The sequence below is a fragment of the Eurosta solidaginis genome, chromosome 1 (assembly GCF_040869045.1).
Source record: "Eurosta solidaginis isolate ZX-2024a chromosome 1, ASM4086904v1, whole genome shotgun sequence".
NCBI lineage: Eukaryota > Metazoa > Arthropoda > Insecta > Diptera > Tephritidae > Eurosta > Eurosta solidaginis.
The window spans coordinates 102386389-102407993 of NC_090319.1; the positions used below are offsets into that span (position 1 = coordinate 102386389).

A 21605-nucleotide genomic window follows, 5' to 3' on the forward strand; every position below is an offset into this window, starting at 1 on the left:
TCCCTTTTTGGGGACCAAATTTGCGCGCGCGATATGAGAGTCGGCCACAAGTAGCGCGCAGCGAAGTATGAGTGCCTACTGGCATATGAACGCCTACCAAATTGCTTGATTTATGTTGACTAGTAGCGCATGATCAGCAAACATGCGGTGCATAATAAATACTTAGAAGTCGACTGTGCGCGCAGCGGCGCGCTATGTTGTAGTGACAATGTTAACCGCGCGTCATTAGACATTCAACACGCGCGGACAGTGAGAGCGTAGAGCCGTAGAAAGGATCGTGCAGTTCAATTTATATGCTTAGTACTACTGAGTTGCTTAGCGGCGCGGCTTGCCGCTCTATGGCGCAGCGCTTGGCGGCGCGTCGCATCAACTGCTACTCAGCTGAATGAACGCCAACATCGTATGTTATGTCTGTCTGGCTTTTTACTATAATGTCGACAGTTTTTGAAAATTAACTTTTTTGCTCGGCGCGCTTCAGAGACAACGGACGGTTGATTTTAGACGGCTACGTTTGCTGTGTGGCGGAAACGTGCGCGTCTTCAATGCGTTTTGGTTTTGAGTTTAAATTTTAATAATTTTAGCATTTTGCATTTGAAAGCTCTTTGGTAGTTTTTTATTGTAATTTTTTCTCTAAATGTGCTTTCATTAATTGTTTTTTGTATTGCCGCGCAATTTGATGTGATTTTGGTGTCTATGTATGTATGTATATGTGTAGAATTAATAAAACGCGTGCATGACCATCGTGGTTCTCTGTGTGATTTGTGAATTCAAATATTGCAATTTTGAGAATTAAAAAAATCAAATATGAAAGTGAAAAGAAATAAAAATTAAAATCGCTGGACATATTTCTTTCCAAAAAACATTTGTATTGAAATTTACATGAACTTACTAAAAACCTTTTTAATATTTTTTGTAAACGTACAACATAGTCTCCTTTTCATTTTTTTTTAGTTGTAGCTGACCGCTTTGCTGTTGTATTCTTCTTTGTTGTTGTTTTTTTAAAGTAGATTTTGAAGTTGACGAAGAACAGACCTTCGTGCTTAACTTTAAGTAAAACGTTTAACAAAAAAAGTCATTTTTTTGAAACGTCAACAATAACAAATCGCTTTTTTATGCGAAAAATTTATAAAACTCAACAAACCAGTGGAAATAAAACAAAATACTAAGAAAAAAAAAACTCATAAATAAACACAAGCATAAATAAGTGCTAAATTTGAATTTGTAATTAATTGAGACTTAAAAATTCAACCTAAACATTTTTATTCATTAAAAAATGTGGCCAAAATATAAATCGTTTCTTAAAAATACGTTTGGTTTCTAATAGAGTCCATCATGTGGATATCAATCAGAGCTGTTCCATTTTTCATGAAAATTTCGAATAGATTTTAAATCATCATTGGATGATTTGCTTTAAGTTTTTTAAATTTTTCAATCACATTAAATCGTTTGTTCAAGGTTACTCGAGTAGAAATCAGGGGACCAATTCACGTTCTGTGAAATAATGAAATGAAAAAAATAAAAAATCGTTTTCATTTTATCACTTCACAGAAAATGAATTGCCCCCAGATAAGAATCTATTAAAAAAAATTTCAAGCCCCGAAAATCCGTAGATGTATATATTTACTAGGCGGCCGCCGTGGTGTGATGGTAGCGTGCTCCGCCTACCACACCGAAGAACCTGGGTTCACGCCCTGTGCAAAGCAACATCAAAATTTTAGAAACAAGTTTTTTCAATTCGAAGAAAATTTTTCTAAGCGGGATCGCCCCTCGGCAGTATTTGGCAAGCATTCCGAGTGTGTTTCTGCCATCAAAAGTTCTCAGTGAAAACTCATCTGTCCTGCAGATGCCGTTCGGAGTCGGCATAAAATAAGTAGGTCCCGTCCCGCTAATTTGTAGGAAAAATTAAAAAAGGAGCACGACGTAAATTGGAAGAGAAGCTTAAGTCTCTTCGGAGGTAATCGCGCCTTTCATTTATTTATCATTTTATATATTTTCTAGAATTATATAGGCCGATATTTCTTTGGTTCATTTGCTTTTTCCACAAATTTGTTTCTGTCATCTGTAATCAGGGTTTCAGGGTTTTTTCATATTTTTATATCGAATGTTAGCTAAGATTCAATTTCTATCTTTAAAATGCGGTATTATTCAAACAAAAATCTGGTTTAAATGCCAAATATTGCGATTAATAATCCACTATTTTTCTATCCGAAAACAGCGCTTTCTAAAATTCAGTTGGTTATTATAATTTTTATAAAATTTGACCCATCAAGCAAAACGTACTAGATTTTTTACTCCATGAGGTATTCAATAAATGAATAGTGAGATAATTAGGAATTTGTATTGTGTATGGAAGATTGTCTTCTATAAGGGCTTTAGTGTGGCCAACTTCACTAATTATTTCATAAATCCTCTGTGTGAAATTGGTATACAATTTAAAATGTAAATGTAATTCCTTTTTTTGTAGTTATCACGCAACAGTTTTTGAAAATGAAAAGAAACTGAAAAGTTTTTCTATATCTCGGTTAATATCTAAATTATTTATTGTATATTAAAGACTTTTACGAGCTCTTAGCCACAATTATACAATAGTAGGTTTATCTGATCGATATTTCGACTTCAATTCTAATTCAACAACAGGATTGTTACTGGTCATAAAACGACATAGGTCATATAGTTAAAAATTCTCTTTTCACCAGCTGTTAGCTCTAATGTCTTCAAAATCAGATAATGGATGTTGGATTAAAGGCAATGCAAAAAATATTGTCGGCTGTTTTGAAGATAATCTCATCTCCGCCGACAGTATGAAAATCCCATGTCTCAGAATTTGTTTTAAGAAGGCTCAAACAAAAGTAATGACTCATAATAAAATCTCGATTATTAATTGCATTTATTTTGCTAAACGTTTGACCGAAGAATACTTTTTGAGTGGCGGTGCTTATAATTTGTAGAGAGACATATGTAATATAAACAGAAAGTTAAAAAATTTGAGTGAAATGGGAAATGAGATTGCATTTTTTGCAAGTTTAATTTAATGTTGAAAACGCGCTGTTAACTACAGTTGTTATGTCTGGTCAAGATCTTGAGCTAAAGAGTTAGGTTTTTTCTTGCAAACCTTGGAATGAATTAAACTCAAATGAAAGCACTTAAATGATAAGTTCTAATAAATATAAAATTTCAATACTTGCGAACTAAATTTATTCAACCTCAAAATTTAGTTCTCAAATACGGTTGATAGCATTCTCAAACTAAACAGGTCCATTTTAACACGAAAAGCTCCTACTTCTCAAATTGAGAATTTTTATGTTCTCAAATCGATTTGAAATATCATGATAATGAAATGGAAACGAAATTTTACTTTCAAATGCCTCTCAACTCTTACTCAAGTTGAAAATATATATGTGAAGCGCTGCAAATCTAACTGAAAAATAAAACATGTGCTTTAGATTGCTGACAGGAGTATGCTGTTAAGTACTAGTTTTAGTTAGTAGTTAAGATAATATCACGTCACTCGCTATTAGTCCTATTTTTTCGATTGATTCTGGACAGAATGCTTCTTCACGTCACTCGCTATTAGTCCTATTTTTTCGATTGATTCTGGACAGAATGCTTCTTAGCTGAGTTGTTATATTCTCCAGATTTGCCGCCCGGTAGGCTCAAAATAAGGACGACTGTACTTTTTCCAACAGCGATCTCATTTCGGTGGTGTTTGGTATTAAAGGAAAATATTTAGTTTCTAAGGCAATTATGCGCTTAGCGCCTAGTAAGAATTTAATCAAATGTGTGCCTTAATTTAGAAAAATATTTCCTAAAAAACAAAATACCAATTTCAAGTTAACGAACATTTTTACTATCTGTTCAAAGTCAAGTGCGTTGCCAAGTTCAAAGTTATTATCAGTAGGTTCGGCATTGCAAATTATGTTAAAACAAAGTCATTGTCACGAAAAGAGGTGTTTTTTCTAAACATAAAAATGTATGAAACAAATTTGGAAAAAATGGTAGAATAAATGTAAATAAAAATTTAGGCTCGATCTGAAAATTTTATACAGGGACGTAGGTTTTTTTGTTTTCTGTGTCAAAATTAAACAGAAAAGTGGCTTGATAACAAAATTTTCATTTGCAAAGAGTTTGCCCAAAAAATCCAATAGTTCAAAAGAGACTGATTTCAGAAAATATTTTAAAATACAAAACACCATACCATTTATGTTAAGAAACTGGGTGCGAAATACCGCCGAAGATATTCAGACCGAGCTTCTCTTTCAATTTAAGCCGTGCCTCTTTTTTATCTTTTCATACAAATTGGTGGGGCGGGACTACATACATATATTAAGCCGACTCCAGCCAGACGGTAGCCAGCTGTAAGGCAGTTGGATTTTCACTGAGAAGCTTTTCATGGCAGAAATACACTGGAAGTGTTTGTCAAACCCCTGCCGAGGGGCAAGTCCGCTTAGAAAACCTTTTCACTTTTTTAAAATTGAAAGCTCCTATTTCAGGTGCTAGATGAGGAGTGCGAGGACTGACGAACAAGATGAACAAACGGGCTTGATCTGTATGTATTTAGTTTTTTTTTGTAATTCTCAACATTTTCGATTAATTCATCAAATTCTTCGTGCGCCAGCGCTACTGGGTATAAAAGGGGAACGCTTGTATATTATTAGCTTCTATAAGCTAAGTCAAATGGCGCCAAAAGTCATCTTTTATTTAGAAAGCACACATATGCCTTAGAACAAATCAGGCATACTAACGAATGGGAAGTTACCCTGTAGGAATGACTTTCAGTTCTGAGCCGGTCCACTATAAACGGCATTCTGAGTTCTTACTTGTTCATCATAAATATCTTTTGTAATGAATTGAGGATGCTCTACCAGATGCCAGTTATAAAAAGCTCTACTTCACGATTTGTTTTAAAATCTTGGTATCTCGAACTTATCTTTAAGGACGTCCTTTCCCAGAATTCTGTCCTTAAAATCTTATCTCATATCACAGTGTATTCAACTTACGATCAGATAGTTTTTAAAACAGTTTTTAAAATAAGGCGTTTTTAAAGCATTTTTTTTTTGACATAGGGCATTTTGAAACAGCAGCCAAGATAGAGCTGGTAATTCATGCGCATTACTAGGACCCTTGAAGAAGTGCTCAAAAAAGCTTTGCGCTTTTCAATTGATGCATGCAGAACGCACCTCTAACACATTTTTTTTAAAGAAAGTGAATAAGAGAATAGGAAGATACTCGTACATATTTGCAAATACAAAAATTTCAAATTTGGCATAAAATGGCATTGGGCATTTTCTTAAGACCTAAATCAATTTTGTCGGTTACTAGTTTTGAAATTTCCTGCAGGGTATTTTCTTGTATGCGAGTGTTTGTGTGTGCAGTTCTACTGCAATGAACGTAATCACAAAAGCAATCCTCTTATCACTCTATCTGTCAGCAAGCAAAGCAATGCTAGTCAAAAGAAGATAGAAATTTCTCAAACAAGATTGTGATTGTGTGCAAATTTAGCGCGAAGTTGTACATGCCGCGCGCGTTGCGCAAATAGCACCCGCGCACTTTGCAACCAAAACGCGTACCCGCAGAGCTGTTTCTTCTGCTGAATCTGATGCCTATGAATGTTTGTGCATATGATTATCAGCTTGATTGTATGCTTGCGCATTGACAAATTTATTTACGCGCCACAGTCTCACGGCAATTAAATCTTAGTAATTGAATGGACCATTCTCGAAGTGCAAGAATGCGAAGTGTGGAAAGCAGTTACCCCACGAGACATGCAGTCAGTCACTCAATTAAACAGCCAATTATTGGCCACCAGATGGGTAAAAGAAAATATACAAGCGGCTGATTAATGGAGCGCACTAAATTGCTGCGCTCCAAGGGGTTTAGGCGTAGCTGGTGTTAGCTTAAATGGTTGTGAGAATTTCGGTAAATGCTGCGATAGTGGCGTGATTACCAATACAGTGACAGACTTTTTGTGTGTCGTGTTTGGTATGAATCAAAAAAATGTATGAGAAACAAAATATCGCAAGCGCAGCAAAAGTGGCAGCGCGATTGAAGCAAAAAAAAGCGTTCGATACAAAGCGGTACGCTCAAAGAGGGACATTGAATAAGGCAGAAAGTAATGAAACAACAAATTGTAACAACAACAGCTTTAATACAAATGTGCAAAAATTGAACACGCTTTGGCGGAACGTAACTTTTGTACATACTAGAAGTAAATTAACGCGACGCGCGACATAGCGAAGCGTTAGCCGCGCGCTAACCAATCGCGCTTCATTCGAATACAATTTTGTGTTGTGTTTTTTTGTTGTACTAACATTATATGAATTAAGCGCAAATGCTTGTGCTTTTGCCGAAAACTTCTAAAATTTATTTATGCGCATAAAATTAAATTAAAATGTAATTAATTAACAAAATATGTATGTATGTGTGTGTTTGTATGTATATAGAAGCTGTATAATAACACAATCAAATTGCAATTGAGTATAAGGAGCGTTCGCCAATAATGGGCATGATGACTGTCGAAAACAACAACAATGATAACAAAAATAATAATAGTAACAACAACCTTAATAAAACCGGGAGTGACATGATCGTGGCCACAACCAACGCCTCGTCCAACACCGCCGTCGCCGAGATTGAGTGCAGCAATAAAGCTTCGCCCACCCATATTATGCAACGCGTCGCTGTGAAAACGCCTCCTCTTTCAGACAAGCTCTCGTTGAATTTTCCACGTAATTCGCGTATCGCTAACGCTAATGGGCATGATGCTGAGGGCGATGTCGCCGCCATCGCCGCGGTTGCTGCAGAATGTGAGCGCTTGCTTACAGCTGTAACAACTGATCTAATCGAAGACCCTAGTAACGATAATACCGATGACAATGCGCTTAACCATGTCGGCATTGAATCTGCTAACGCCTTTAATTTTGCAACGAACAACAACAGCAAGCGCAACTCGATGATAAGTTGTGACGTGCCACCACCGCATTATTACAGTAAAGTTGATAGCATTTACGATGATGAGAATGACACTGATTACGCGGATGATTTAGCTGATAACGTGGACGGGGACATGCCGCATGCGCCTCATTGTCAACTCGATTATACCACTTCGTTTGCTTCGTACGATAGTCATGTACATCAACTGAATCATAGTCAGCGTTGTAATTCGCATACAACTTTGAAATTGTTACGCAAACAACGTCAGCAACAACATCAAGAACCACAACAAGAACAACAATTGCAAGAGCAACGACCATCAATCGGTGTACAACAAAATGCGAGCTCTTTAAAGCTAAGCGCTTCCAGTGCATCAATTTGTGCATCGACAACCTCAACCTGCCCAGCGTATAGCGTGGGTGAACCGCTTTATCAATCCGTTGGATTCGCTGATTGTGATGACATCAAGCGCTCTTTTCCAATTGAGGCGGTGACTGTGAATGATGTAGTTGATGACGGTGTTATGCGTTATTCGCTAAAAGGTTATCCACCAGAGTTGTATTCGCCGCGTAAGGAGTTCATCTACACTCGTCCGCTGGTTGAAAAACAGGTAAGTCGATTTGGAACACTTTTGTATACGATATATGGGTATAGTATGTCGAATCGATACATAACTATTTATTTTAGTTTAGTTTGCAATATATCAGCTTATTTCTTCTATCCATTAGGGATTTTTAGTTTGCTAACTTTCGTACATGCAAACGTATAACGACAAATTACTCAGAGTCGAAGTGTGCGCATTTCCAACCCACTTCCAGGTGGTTTAAACATAAATATTAAGTTTAGCTCATTCCCTCAACGCTCCAGTTTACAGATACCTAGACCTTCAATTTCGTGTCATCGTGATCTTAGCCCACACAGAACCCCTTAAATCAACGGGGGTATGATTGACAGCTATGTCCCTATAGAAAAAATGGTAGACACGAAAAGCGACAGTTTCGCACCACAGGTTTAATGGACTGGTGAAAATCAGGAACTAAACTGACAGCTGAATTTGTAACAACCGCGCTGAAATCTGGGCTAAATGTATTACAGTTAATCAATCAACTTCATCGACTACCTGGGGTTGAACTAGCAGGTCTTTGCAATATAAAAATTTTCTGCTGAAAGCAATGAGGGGGGTACAGAATTAGAACTAGTTCTTGGTTTACATAGATAAATGTTAGTTTTTGGACTATATACATTCAATATCGAGTTTTCGTACTATGCGCCTCCGCGATACTCATCTCCAGCTTCATGATATTGTTTCACATCTTGAATCATCTCATTGACTCTGAAGATAAAGCCATTCAGTTCCGTTGGCCTATACTTTCCCATTTTCTCTCAGGAAAAGGAAATAAATCCTCCTACAAAGGAAATATAGAATGCGGGCGTCTTTTTCTGCACGTTACTTTCTATTTCAGAGAGGTATCAATGTAGTATTTTTTTATGATATTGTAACGAATTTACTGCAAATCCTCTTATTTGCAACCTTCTGCTAAGTTCGAATCACTAAACTGTTGAATAAATAACTCCAATATTTAATAATGCAAAATGGCCTTTATTCAAGTACTTCAAAACAAATAACTCTACTATTGCCCGACAGATAGCGTGCTTAATCGAAACTGATTGCAGCGCCTCTATTGTTCATGCCTTTTATACTCTTTGATTTCCTCGTTGCATCTTCACGGCGCTTCTGTTCAAGAATCTACTAGTTGATTATCTGCTATTATTATAACTACAGATGTACGTGTATAGCTCTCATATGCGCGTGTGTTTGTGAGCGACACTTCCACAATTATAATTGAATATCTCAGATAAGATATCTGCATGTGTTGCTTCTCTGCTGCGTGTATGTACATATGTGTAGTCATAATGATTGAATTATTGATGTGACTTGAATCACTGCTTAGCATCGGCTTAGAGATGATAGAATCCCTTAGTGCTACTAATATTAGTTACAATATTGAAAAAATGGATGCTGCAGATAAGTCAAGAAGCAACACTTAAATTTATGAGGATGAGCATTGGCAAATGCGACTCTATTTTGTAATATTACCTACGACTACTTTGTTAGTCTTAGGTTGTAAGAATAGCACATAAACTTCGACACTTTACAGCCCCGCGCTTGGACTCCCGCCTCTCCCCTTTGGTCGATCATGTACACCTCTCGCCTTCTCTTAATATCGCCAAATTTAATTGGGACACCTACGGAGTAAGATTTAAGGGATGCGCCCTTTTTAGCTTGTTCATCCGCTTTTTCATATCCCTCTAGTCCACTATGCCCCGGAACCAACTATAAATTGAAAATTTTCCCGTCCCGATTCTCTCCAGAGACTGCTTACACTCTAACACGCATTTAGATGCTGTGTTATGCGAGATTATTGCCTTAATTGCTGCTTGACTGTCAATATAAAAGTTAAAACGTTTGCAGCTTAAGCTATTCTCTTCCAGGGTTTCTACTGCTTTGGTTACGGCTAACCCTTCCTCTTGGCAAACGGTACAGTGATCTAGCAGCTTGGAGGATCTGTTTATTTCCGGATGAGCACAGTATATCGCAGACCCTACTCCCTCCACTACTTTGGAACCATCTGTGAACACATGTATCGCCTCGACCGCCATTTGGGCACCCTTGCGCCAACCGACCACCTCTATTGTGGCTTTAAGAGCCCCCTTGAAGCGCGGATAGGGAGTCAGATAGTCTGTTCGTCCTGTAATTGATGACACTATTCCACCATGGCCGGATGGGCTGCGCTCGAGGTGCCCCGAGGCACTGAGCCTCGTTGCAGTTGTTAACGCTATGTTATTTGCTGCCAGGTCTACAGGCGGAATGTGCAGAATGGCAGACAGTGCAGCCGTCGGGGTTGTATGAAAAAATCCCAATGGGCATGCCCTTCCTACTGTTGTTGAATAATCCAAATGTATTCGGTTTGACTGTAGGGTACATACAAATGCGTCACGTTTATCGCAAAATTAATTTAATTTGATTCGATTAATTTTTAAGATTTCTTTTCCTTTGAAATCACATACATACACAAACACATACAGTACTTCCCACTCAGCATTTAGGTGATTAAATTTTGAATTTCCCTACATATCAATAATCGCGACAGGACCGGAATACCAGACCACATACGGTACCGGGTGCCATCAACATATTCACAGATGGTTCTAAGCTTGACGTGAAGGTGGGAGTAGGCCTCTTTTCGCCGGATCTGGGTCTAGAGGTCTCTTTTCGCCTACCAGATCACTGTAGTGTTTACCAAGCGGAAATGCTGGCAATACACAGGGCTGTGAACCATCTAGGGTCTATGCCTAAGGATGGTAAACCAGTATTTATTTTCTCAGACAGCCAGGCCGCTTTAAAGGCCCTGGACTCATTTGTCGACAACGCCAAGTCGGTTACTGAATGCCACAGATCTCTTAACGAGATGGCTCAGCACTTCAGTATCAGCCTTATATGGGTACCTGGGCACAGGGATATTGAAGGCAATTGCAGAGCAGACGAGCTGGCCAGAAGAGGCACCACCGACCATATCCTTCCGGGAAATGATTCGCTAGGCACACCCATGGCCACTTTCAGGCTTCGTGTGAACACAAGCACTATAAGAATCGCAAATGGACTATGGTCAGCCATATCATCGTGTGAGACATCCAGGCAAACCTGGCCCTCATATGACAAGGAGCGCACAGAAGAGCTTCTGATTTTAAACAAATTAGTTCTATTGTCCCTGATAAGGGTTCCAACAGGGCATTGCTTAATAGGCACGCAAGGTGCTACAATGGGGGTAACGACCTTCGACTATTGTCGCAGCTGCAGATTTCAGAAGAGGAAGAGAGTGTCCAGCACCTTCTCTGTCATTGTCCAGCGCTTAGTAGGCGTAGGTTGGCCATCCTTGGTAAACCTTTTCTACATGACCTCGCTGAGGTCTCTAGCTATGAAGTAAAGGCTCTAGCAAAATTTATAATTTCCACGAGGTGGTTAGACCCACTTTAGGCAGGGTAGGGGTCCTCTTTGAGACCGTATAGGGTATTACAATGGGCCCACTGGTGGCCTAAGTAGTGAGCTGTTACCATAGTGTCTAACTCAGCCCTTGCAACCTAACCTAACCTACATATCAGTACAATTTGATTACTCTTTCTGACTAAATAATGAGTTAGCATACAATTGAACAAAAGAAATAATCAAATATGAATACTTTTGATGATCAAAAACTTAAAATCATTTTTCGATAACTTTTTGGAATCATTTTTGAAGTCCTTTGATGACTAAATTTTAATATTTCATAAAACCGACAAAAAGAATAATCAAATATAAATACCTTTGATGATCAAAAACTGAATATAGTTTTTCAATCACATTTTGGAATCATATTTGAATCAAATGTGTTTACTTTAGGTGATCAAGTATTCATAATCATTTTTAATTCAGCTTTCTGAATCTTTTCTGATTATATTTGTTGGCTGAATAATGAATTTTATACTTTTTAAAATTTTACTTTTCACTGAAAATCATATTTTTTTCACATACACACATTTTTTCAATTAGAAAAAATATGTATGTATGTATGTTTATAAAAATTCTATTAAGATATTCTTCAAGACAATATAATGCAAATGCTTCTCGTAACCGAAGATGTCCCCAATTATTTCTCCACCTTCGGCTTCTCAGAAAATACATAATGGTTGGACAAGACAAAGGGTGTGACCTCTTTGAACCCCATGTAAGTGAAACTCTCTTGACATACACGAATACGGGTTCAACATCCCGTACCTTATCGCGCTTTAAGATCTTCACAATCATAGCTGATGTTGGATGTTGTAGTCGCAGGTGTATATCGGTCAAGTTTATTTGCGAATTACCTTTGGTTCAAATAGCTCACTTCCACATGCTTTCTTCCCCTGATGAAATATGATTATCATGCAGTATCTTATTTTGTATGAGATATGAAGAATAAATCATGATAATCGTATTCAAAAATGATTCAAAAAACTCAACCAAACCGATTGAAATATGTATGTTCACGAATATGATCAGAAAATGACATTGAAAAGTAGTCAAATATTACTCTAAAAGAATTAAAGTTCAATTTTACAATGATATCAAATATGAATAAAAAGCGTTTCGACCCGCTGAGTCAAAAATGATTATTCAAGAATAATCACATTTATGGTAAATTTTTCTCCCGACGATATATTAAATTTCGAATAGAAAATACTTTTAAATTTGACTCTTTTAAATCATCTTGGGGTATGATATTTGAATATTTTATGATCAAAAATTTCAAAAAATGCTGGCTGGGTTATATTGTATTCACAATTGTTTTTTGGTTAAATTAACATTATTTTATTTTTTGGCAATCTATTTTCTTTTTTTTTTAATTGCTTTTGTATTCAATTTATGTTCTATACGAGTATCTTTGTTCGAACTAATCATGGCGGAACCATACACGGTGGCAGCATGGTGACATACCTACAAACATAAATAAAAATTCCATGTACTTCGTTTTTGTAAATTCGATGGACAAATGTCAAAATCGTACTGTGCCGGAAGTTGATGTATCAAATTAAATAAAAAAAGTTTATATTCAGCTGTCCCATGCTGCCACCTTGTATCGTTCCGCCATGGAACTAATTTGAAAATGCTTCATTGCGCATATTGTTTTAGAAGCATTTTTTTGGATTTGTTTATAATAAATTTGAGTACTTAGCAGAGCAGTCAGACCAATGCTCAATACATATGTATTTGTATGTGTATGTGTGTATGGATGTGGTATGTAGTTCATGTGCATGGCGAGTTGTATTGACCGCAAGTGCGAGGGTATCGTGTGATTTAACCCATTGATTGATATGTGCTACAAATGGGCAGAGATGGATTTTTTCGTTATCTTGAACACTTTCAGTTGGTAAAGACTCTTTTAATCGAAGTTGAAAAATCAAGTCTCTCAATGCATCACAGAAACCGGCCTTCATACCGTAGCACTTTGTTTGAAGTTTGTTGTGAAGGTTACTATGTATGACTGGGTACTGGGTGATACAGCGCAGCTCTTTGGTTCACTTATATGAAGTTAGGAAACCTTAGTATCCACTACTACTATCACCTTATTATTTTTTTGTGTCTGTGTTTCTGTTTGAATATACCATATATTGCAGTTAATGTTGTTGGTGTAAGGAAAAAATTAACTTCCCGTAGATTTAGGGGAGTATTACTGATGAGAGAAGTATCACTCCGGATACCTCAAACCTTCGAGCTAATTCATGTTCCTTATCTGAGCCTCAAAAGTGTTTGGAGTTAACAGTGCCGTATGATAAAGGCAGGCCATTGATAATGATGTGTTCGCGGGTACCGCAAGATTCGACCACGTATATACCAGTATCTGGGACAAGTAACAGCTTAACGTGTTTTAACTTTGTTTTGGGCTAGGATATGCTAATTCATCTATTTATGGTATACCATGTATAATCATTCAAAATATGTTAGTGGAACATCCAGTTTTTTACCGGGCCTGATAAAAACAAACTGATAGGTAGGCGGCTGTGGTCGTACTACCTACTGTACTTCCATTAGATACCTGAGATGGTCTAACCTAGGTACGAACAGCTCAAGATAGTTTTTATCATCTCTGGTATTTTTATTGACTCAGTCGGTGGGACAACATGCAATATTTCGATAGGATATGGAAATAAGTTCAATTCTTCACCATCTAGCTTTTTAGGGACTGGTATGCGAATTTAATTATTTGCAGTCAGACTGGTGTAGAAACCGGTACTTTTATCATACAGCCATATGCCTGCTTTGTGAGGAATACTTTTTGGCGCGTTCAACAGAGCTGTTGCGATGGTATTTGATTGCGGCAAAGCTCATTGTTTCTGACAAAGTTATTGTTATTGTTACACCGAAAAATTACAAGCTACATAATAATACAATTTTGTGTTTTTTCCACATTTTGTCAAATCGCCCCGCCGTTATAGATTCCATCACAAATTTCAAAATTTCACTTAGCTAAGCATCAAAATTAAAAAAATGTTTTCAAATCACAGTTTTCTGTTCTGTTCTGTTTGTTGAATCAAAATGTTATAATTGGCTAACAAATTTTTCATAAACTGAAAGTAAACAAATATTACAAAAACGAATCAAAAATTATAGCGAAAAGCAATCAAGAACCCCGATGAAATAAAATAATCTAAGCAGAATCATTTATTAACAAAAGTACAACAAAAAAATAAAAATTTGCGAAAAAAAAGTTTCTATACAAACAATTGAGCCATGTGCACGTTCTCAGTTTTTTATATCGGTTGTTGTTGGATTTATTGTTGTAACAGTGTTGCTAGCGAACGATTATTATTACGAGTACAATTGTTGTAGTGTTTGCGTTATTGAATTGTTCGCCAGTTCGAGTTAATTTGCCAACTGTTACAACTGCTCTTGCCGGCATTTATTTGTATTTGCTTTATTTCTCTAATTTTATACTCAGCTGTGCGTTGCAATTTTAGTCACTCTTAACAACATTTTATTCCCGAATAAAGGCTTAGTTTTTCAGTGGGAATTGAGGTTGGCAAGAGTTCAATCCTGCCATTTTGGTCGCTTAAACTGATTGGAGCAGTGAAATTTTATGTAAACGGACAAGTGAGGCAAGGATAAACTGAGCTAAACATAAACTCTAGCTAAAACTGGCAATGAAAAGCTGGGTATAAGAAGAATATTTAAGAAAAATCAACTTCTATATTCTCAAAACAAATTTGATTTCCTTTTCTATGACACTAGGAAACATCGCAAGCTAGAGAAAAACAACAGATTTCGAGACTACATTCAGATTCTAGTCAACAAAATTTGGCTGGGTCGACTAAGCCATACCTTCTTTTGAATAGTCAAAATTATGACTTAAGTTAACCGAGTCGATGTCGATAATCTGGGAAATTCAATACCCTGTGATAGATTACCCTGTGATGACAATTCTAGTAGATGCTACCAGGGTAAAAATTCTACAAAAATGAAAGTATATGCTTTCTCGCTGAACAACTGCTGGAAATCAACTCTGTGGGGGTTGTGTGAGGCCAGTACAATCAACAAATCGGGTTTGTTGTTTTTGAATTAACAGACATTCTGTAAAATTGATCACATATTCGGTTTATTCAACCAAATTTTTTGTTACAAAAACTAATTTCTTTCGTCATTTCAACAGAATAAGAAGTGTTGTTTTCAAATTAACTATATTCTGTAAAAATAGTTGATTATTCTGTTAAGAGAGCTAATTCCGTTGTCCACTTCTATAGCGAGCAACTGTTGATGTTGTAACGAATTTGGAGAAATTCCGCTTATTCGCAACCTCAAGCTAAGGTTGGAATCGCTAAACTGTTGAATAAATTACTCGAATATTCAGTATTGCAAACTGGTCTTTATTTAGATTACTTTGGGAGAAGTACTTCACAACCAATAGCGTGCTTAATTCAAAACTGATTAGCTTTACTCAGCTTGCGCTGCTTTTATACTCTCTGTTGCTTCGTCCGCATATTTCTCCAAAAGTCTAGACGTTTCACTTAGAACTCTGGTATCTCCTGCTTGGTAATTTGTTATATGCGTGTGTATGTATGAGTAAGAACTTCGGCTGATGATTACATCTGTGTGTGTGAGATAGCTCTTCGTCGCCTTCTATATAAGTGTTGATAGCTTTAATGTGTACATGCACCTAAGAGTGGCTGCTTCATGTTTTTGTTGTTGCGTGATTATTTACTAAAAGCTTAGTGATTCCAAGATTCGCCTCAATATTATGCAAATGCATCAGCTCATTTTAAAGAAAAGCTTACGATCACCGCGCTCAATACTTTAATTTAATGAAATAGTGCCACAGAAATTTCTGTCACTGTTGTTGTTATGTTGACGAAAATTGGTTATTTTAACAATTTTTATTGGTATTCTTAGGGTGACAATAATAATTGCTAAGTAAACAGAGCTAGAGCATGCGTATTATGCATTTTTTATACTCAGCTGAGTATATTAATTTTGTGCGCATAACGGTACCCCGTAACGGCATAAACTAATCGAGATAGATATAGACTTTTATATATCAAAACAATCAGTATCGAAAAAAATATGATGAAGCCATGTCCGTCCGTCTGTACGGCGTCTTTCCGTCCGTTAACACGATAACTTACCAAATTCGGTGTACGGGCTTATCTGAACCCAGAATAGATCGGTATTGAAAATGAGCGAAATCGGACTATAACCATGCCCACTTTTTATACATATAATATTTTGGGGGAAAAAAATTATTATTTAGTAAATAATATCTACACCTAGAATGTTGAAATTTAATGTGTGAACTGATATTAAGACTCTGGATAAATATTTGAAAACATTTTTAAAAAGGGGGTGGTACCGCCCACTTGTGAAATAATCAATTTTAAAAATATTATCAATCAAAAACTGTTAAGCCCATCATAACAAAATTCGACAGAGAGATTACGTTTACTATAAGGAATGCTTCGAAGAAAAATTAACGAAATCGGTTAGGGACCACGTCCACTTTTATATAAAAGATTTTTTAAGGGGTCGTGAACGAATAAAATAAGCTCATTTTAAAGAAAAGCTTACGATCACCGCGCTCAATACTTTAATTTAATGAAATAGTGCCACAGAAATTTTTGTCACTGTTGTTGTTATGTTGACGAAAATTGGTTATTTTAACAATTTTTATTGGTATTCTTAGGGTGACAATAATAATTGCTAAGTAAACAGAGCTAGAGCATGCGTATTATGCATTTTTTATACTCAGCTGAGTATATTAATTTTGTGCGCATAACGGTACCCCGTAACGGCATAAACTAATCGAGATAGATATAGACTTTTATATATCAAAACAATCAGTATCGAAAAAAATATGATGAAGCCATGTCCGTCCGTCTGTACGGCGTCTCTCCGTCCGTTAACACGAGAACTTACCAAATTCGGTGTACGGGCTTATCTGAACCCAGAATAGATCGGTATTGAAAATGAGCGAAATCGGACTATAACCATGCCCACTTTTTATACATATAATATTTAGGAAAAAAAAATGATTATTTAGTAAATAATACACCTAGAATATTGAAATTTAATGTGTGAACTGATATTAAGACTCTGGATAAATATTTGAAAACATTTTTAAAAAGGGGGTGGTACCGCCCACTTGTGAAATAATCAATTTTAAAAATATTATCAATCAAAAACTGTTAAGCCCATCATAACAAAATTCGACAGAGAGATTGCGTTTACTATAAGGAATGCTTCGAAGAAAAATTAACGAAATCGGTTAGGGACCACGTCCACTTTTATATAAAAGATTTTTTAAGGGGTCGTGAACGAATAAAATAAGCTATATCTTTGCAAAAAAGAGCTTTATATCAATTATATTTCTTTTCTCAAGCGGAATTATACCCGGAAATAGGAAAAAATTTAAATTTTTGAAACGGGCGTGTCACCGACTAAGTAATTTTCTGTTTCGGGAGCCATACGTCGAAGAAAAATTACCGGATCGTGATAAGATTGGGTATACATATTTTCCTTAAAGCAGGAAATATTTATAGTAAAAATGGACGGGATCGGTTAAAAACCACCCCCACTTTTATATAACAGATGTTTAAAAGGACTAGAATAATAAGCTCTTAGCAAAAAATAGTTTTGAATCAATGATATTCGACTTATCAAGTTTCATTGTAAGAGGAAATTGGAGACATTTTTCTTTTTAAATGTGCGGTGCTACGTGTTATGTAGAAAAGTAATTTATCTGAAATGTACTGTACAATTGAAGCTCACGCTTACAACCGAACTTAGATACCCTTAATTGTTAGCATATTTTTGTTGCTTGAGTTATTTTGTACTTGTGTATATGTATGTCATATTTTTCTTTTGGATTTTTTTGCCCCAACGAGCTTTTATTTGCTTTATTTTGCACACTTGTCGCGCTTGCTAAAATTGTTTTTTTTTTGTATTTAGTGTTTTTATACCCAGCTGTGATTGTACATTATAACTTTGATTGGATAATGGTTAGTTGTACGGGTATAAGGGATTGAATGTTTTGTTTTGAGTGGTAAGTGATAACTTTTATTTATTTTATACTAAAAATTAAAATAAAAAACACACACATTAATGTCACTTAAATAATAATTTTTAATTTTGTAACTAAAATTACAAAAACAATAAAAATTTGTTCGACATTCGTGTGGTGTCTTCTTCAGTTATGGTGTCTTCTTCAGTTGTTGACACAAACATTAAGTTGTGTGTTTTTTATTTAAATTTTTAGTATAAAATAAATAGGGTATAAAGAAATCGAGATACATAAATATAGACATCCATACTATATCAAAATCGTCAGTCCGCCCGTTAACACGGTAACTTGAGCAAATATTGAGATATCGGTATACGGGCTTATCAGAACCCAGAATTGATCTGTATTGAAAATGGGCGAAATTGGACGATAACCACGCCAATTTTTTTCGATATCGAAAATATCGAAAAAAGGACAAAAAGAGGACAATTCGAAAACGAATACCGCTAAGCTAATGAAATTTGGTAGAAGGATTGGTTTTATGACGCAAAACATAAATTTCAAAAAACTTTGGAATATGAGCGTGGCACCACCCAAATTTAGAAGAAAATTTGGAAGTTTGACAAGCCGTAAATCAAAAATATTACATTGAAATTTGGCGGAAACACTCTCCTTGTCAAATTATATAGACTGAGTAAAGGTAATCAAAATCGGTTAAAGACCATGCCACTTTTCCTAAAGCTCTAACTTTAACAAAGTTTGCAATAAGTCTATGGTATTGAACTACATACGACTGATATTCTACCTCAGTAATGGTATGGTTGAGCTAAGAACAAAACTTAAACAAATTTTGAATATAAGCGTGACCCGCCTCTTTTTTTTGTTACTCTTTCCATTAACTACACAAAGCAAACATCAACAGCGTTTCAAGTGCACAGCTGGGTATGTAATGTTCGGTTTCAACCGAACTTAGACTTTCATACTTTTTATTTTTTAATTCGTTTGTTGAGCTGTTACCTTACTTGGAAGGCTTTTATTATGCAAATAGAGAAGACAATAATATATAATCGTTTAGATTTGTTGTTGTGTTTTTTTCTAGTACCTACTTTTTTTTTTGTTTTTGGTATCTGCTGGTAATTGATGCAAATACTGATTTTTTAAACACATGTTTTATTATGGATTTTGATGTGTAAAAAAGGAGTTATGTTAATTTTTGCCGGTGAATAAGACTTATTTTTAGAAAGAGTGCGCGTATTTGGAAAGTATTAAGGTTTTAGATCAAGCTACCTACCCCGGCACACGTACTTTGGTCATTCTGTCAATATCGAAAGAGATTTTCTGATAAAACTTTGTTAAGTAATTTTATTTTCCATTTTAATTATCATTTGTAGAGAGTAGGCTAGCATTTTTAATTCCATTCAGCTGCAAAACCTGTAATAATAACAGAGCGGCATACTGCTTCCAGTGGAAAAATTTATGTGTACTTACTTACTCCTTTACACTTTTAGTTTGTCCGCTTTTCAGTTGCCACTGTATTTATGCCTTAAACAAAACCGTAATTTCATCGCATGTGCCAACCACGCTAATTTGAAAGCTTACTCACCACATTTATTATGCTTAATTTATCATTAACAATATTTAAAATCATATTTGGTTGCGCTTCTTTTGTTTTATTTTTTATCAATCATCATGTGGGTGTATAATAATGCCGTTTTTATGGTCATTATCTTCGCGGGGGATTTATGTTTGTGGACCATAAGCTCGATCTAATGACATGGTATGTAGTCTTCGAAAAAGCGAAGTATTGGGAGATGGTTCATAAATAAAGTAAAAAATAATGAGGAAATTTTGGCGAATTGATTTTAAATTTTGGCATGTATGCATATATTCGTATACACTATTGTAAATATATCCGATATTAGGGTGGCACACAAAAGCGATGGAACTATTTCATCGGTGTTTTACTCAAAACAATTTCTAACTACTATGCAGAATTTGATGATTTGTCGATTTATTGTTATCGCTTCGTTGCAACGAATTGCTAAGTAAATGAACGGTATATATTAGCCCTATTTATCAGTAACTATAGAATTACAAATTTAGACAGAGGTTTTCACAGTTTATCACTTACAACGAGTTAGAATTGGCTTCCTAAGCTATGGTTTCAATATTTTTGAAGATATACACAAAGATTTACGAAGTGATGTATATTGGAACGATTTTCCGTCATCCCTTGTCAAATTTGGTTTTGAGACAAACCGGTTTCGGCGTTGTGCCATCATCAGTGGCGATTTTAGTTCTCAGAGAACAGGGGTGACGGAAAATCGTTCCAATATACATCATTTATCCACCCTGTTGGAAAATCAACAAAACGAAATAAGTCAGATTTAAGAAGTGTTCAACATCGTTTTGGAAATGAAATTGTTTTAGGAACATGTATCAAAATTTATCTTTAAGGCAGTTGTCGTCGCACTATAGCTCAATTGAGCCAGAATTGCTTCACACGTATTCTTACTCTCCATCTTCAGTCGTTAGCGAGACAGTAACGAATAAACACTGCGCACGGCTGTCGGAAAAATGTTCCATGTGAGAAATATTACGATTGGGAAACGCAACTGGTATGACGGCCTTTCCATATGTAGCTCATCTTCCAAACATGGTCACTACAATATAAGTTCTTTAAATTATTTTAACAAAAGTTGTAGCAATTTCATTCTGGACTCCTTTTTTTTGAGACGAAGGAAATTTTAATTTCAGCACTGCAAAAAAAAGCTTCTATAGAATGTTAAAAAAACTTAGCGAAAAGTAGAAAAAATGACTTGAATGTATCTTTATGTTTTAATTTTTTAAATCAGCTGCATTATTTTAAATATGTTGTATTTTCCCGGTTGCGGAAAATGTATTAGTTGCGGAAATATAATTTTTTAAGCGAGTGATCGCCTCTATTTTGTGCGATATACGAGGAACTTGAGAATATTACGAAATATTTCTAAATCAAAAATAAAATTTTCCAAAATTTTGCTATAAATGCATCCTCTGCTTGTTGTAATTTTAACTTTGATTTCCTACTGGGATGCGCATGCTCTCACTAATACACTTACTTTTTAATTTTTCCGACTGCAGCTTTAAAGCAAGGACGCCCAAGCAATGGCTTCATATGAAACACTTTAATATCACTTTATCTCCTTTTAGCTCTCAATAAGAAATAAAACGATTTCACTAGTCTAGCACGGAATATTAGTAGCGCATGTTGTAACTTGTGTTATCGTCGAAACATGGCTAAATACGGATTTTTTCTCGATCCGAGAAAAAGGTGGAGGTATTTGAATTACAGTTAATAGAAGTCTACCCTCCTCAGTCTATCAGCAATTGCTTCGCGATTCATTAATCGACCAGTTGTGCGTCCGTGTTCTTGGCTATTCTTGCAATGCCCGTGAGAATAATGGGAACTTAACGCCTAATTTCAATCAATTTTATCGATCGCTGAAATCTAATTCAAATTAGTAATTTATGCAATAGCTTTTTAGGATGCTTGTTCTCGTTGTGAATAGAGAGAGCAATCTCCCATTATGTGCATCTTTTCATCCTGTTCCACCTGTAACTTACTTACAA

At 35.8% G+C, this 21605-nt stretch overlaps 1 protein-coding gene across 3 annotated transcripts in view; it reads left to right on the plus strand.

The window, feature by feature from the left end:
- The first annotated feature begins 462 nt into the window (after positions 1 to 462).
- AdamTS-A (ADAM metallopeptidase with thrombospondin type 1 motif A) overlaps positions 463 to 21605 on the plus strand; it is a 358159-nt gene continuing 337016 nt past the window's right edge. The window contains exons 1-2 of one of the 3 annotated variants that reach the window (XM_067759424.1): positions 463 to 699; positions 6441 to 7540. In XM_067759424.1, coding sequence (XP_067615525.1) covers positions 6497 to 7540 — 1044 coding nt within the window. In that variant the 5' untranslated portion in view covers positions 463 to 699; positions 6441 to 6496. The remainder of the gene's footprint in view (positions 700 to 6440; positions 7541 to 21605) is intronic. The other 2 variants (XM_067759425.1, XM_067759427.1) reach the window with 2 other exon arrangements.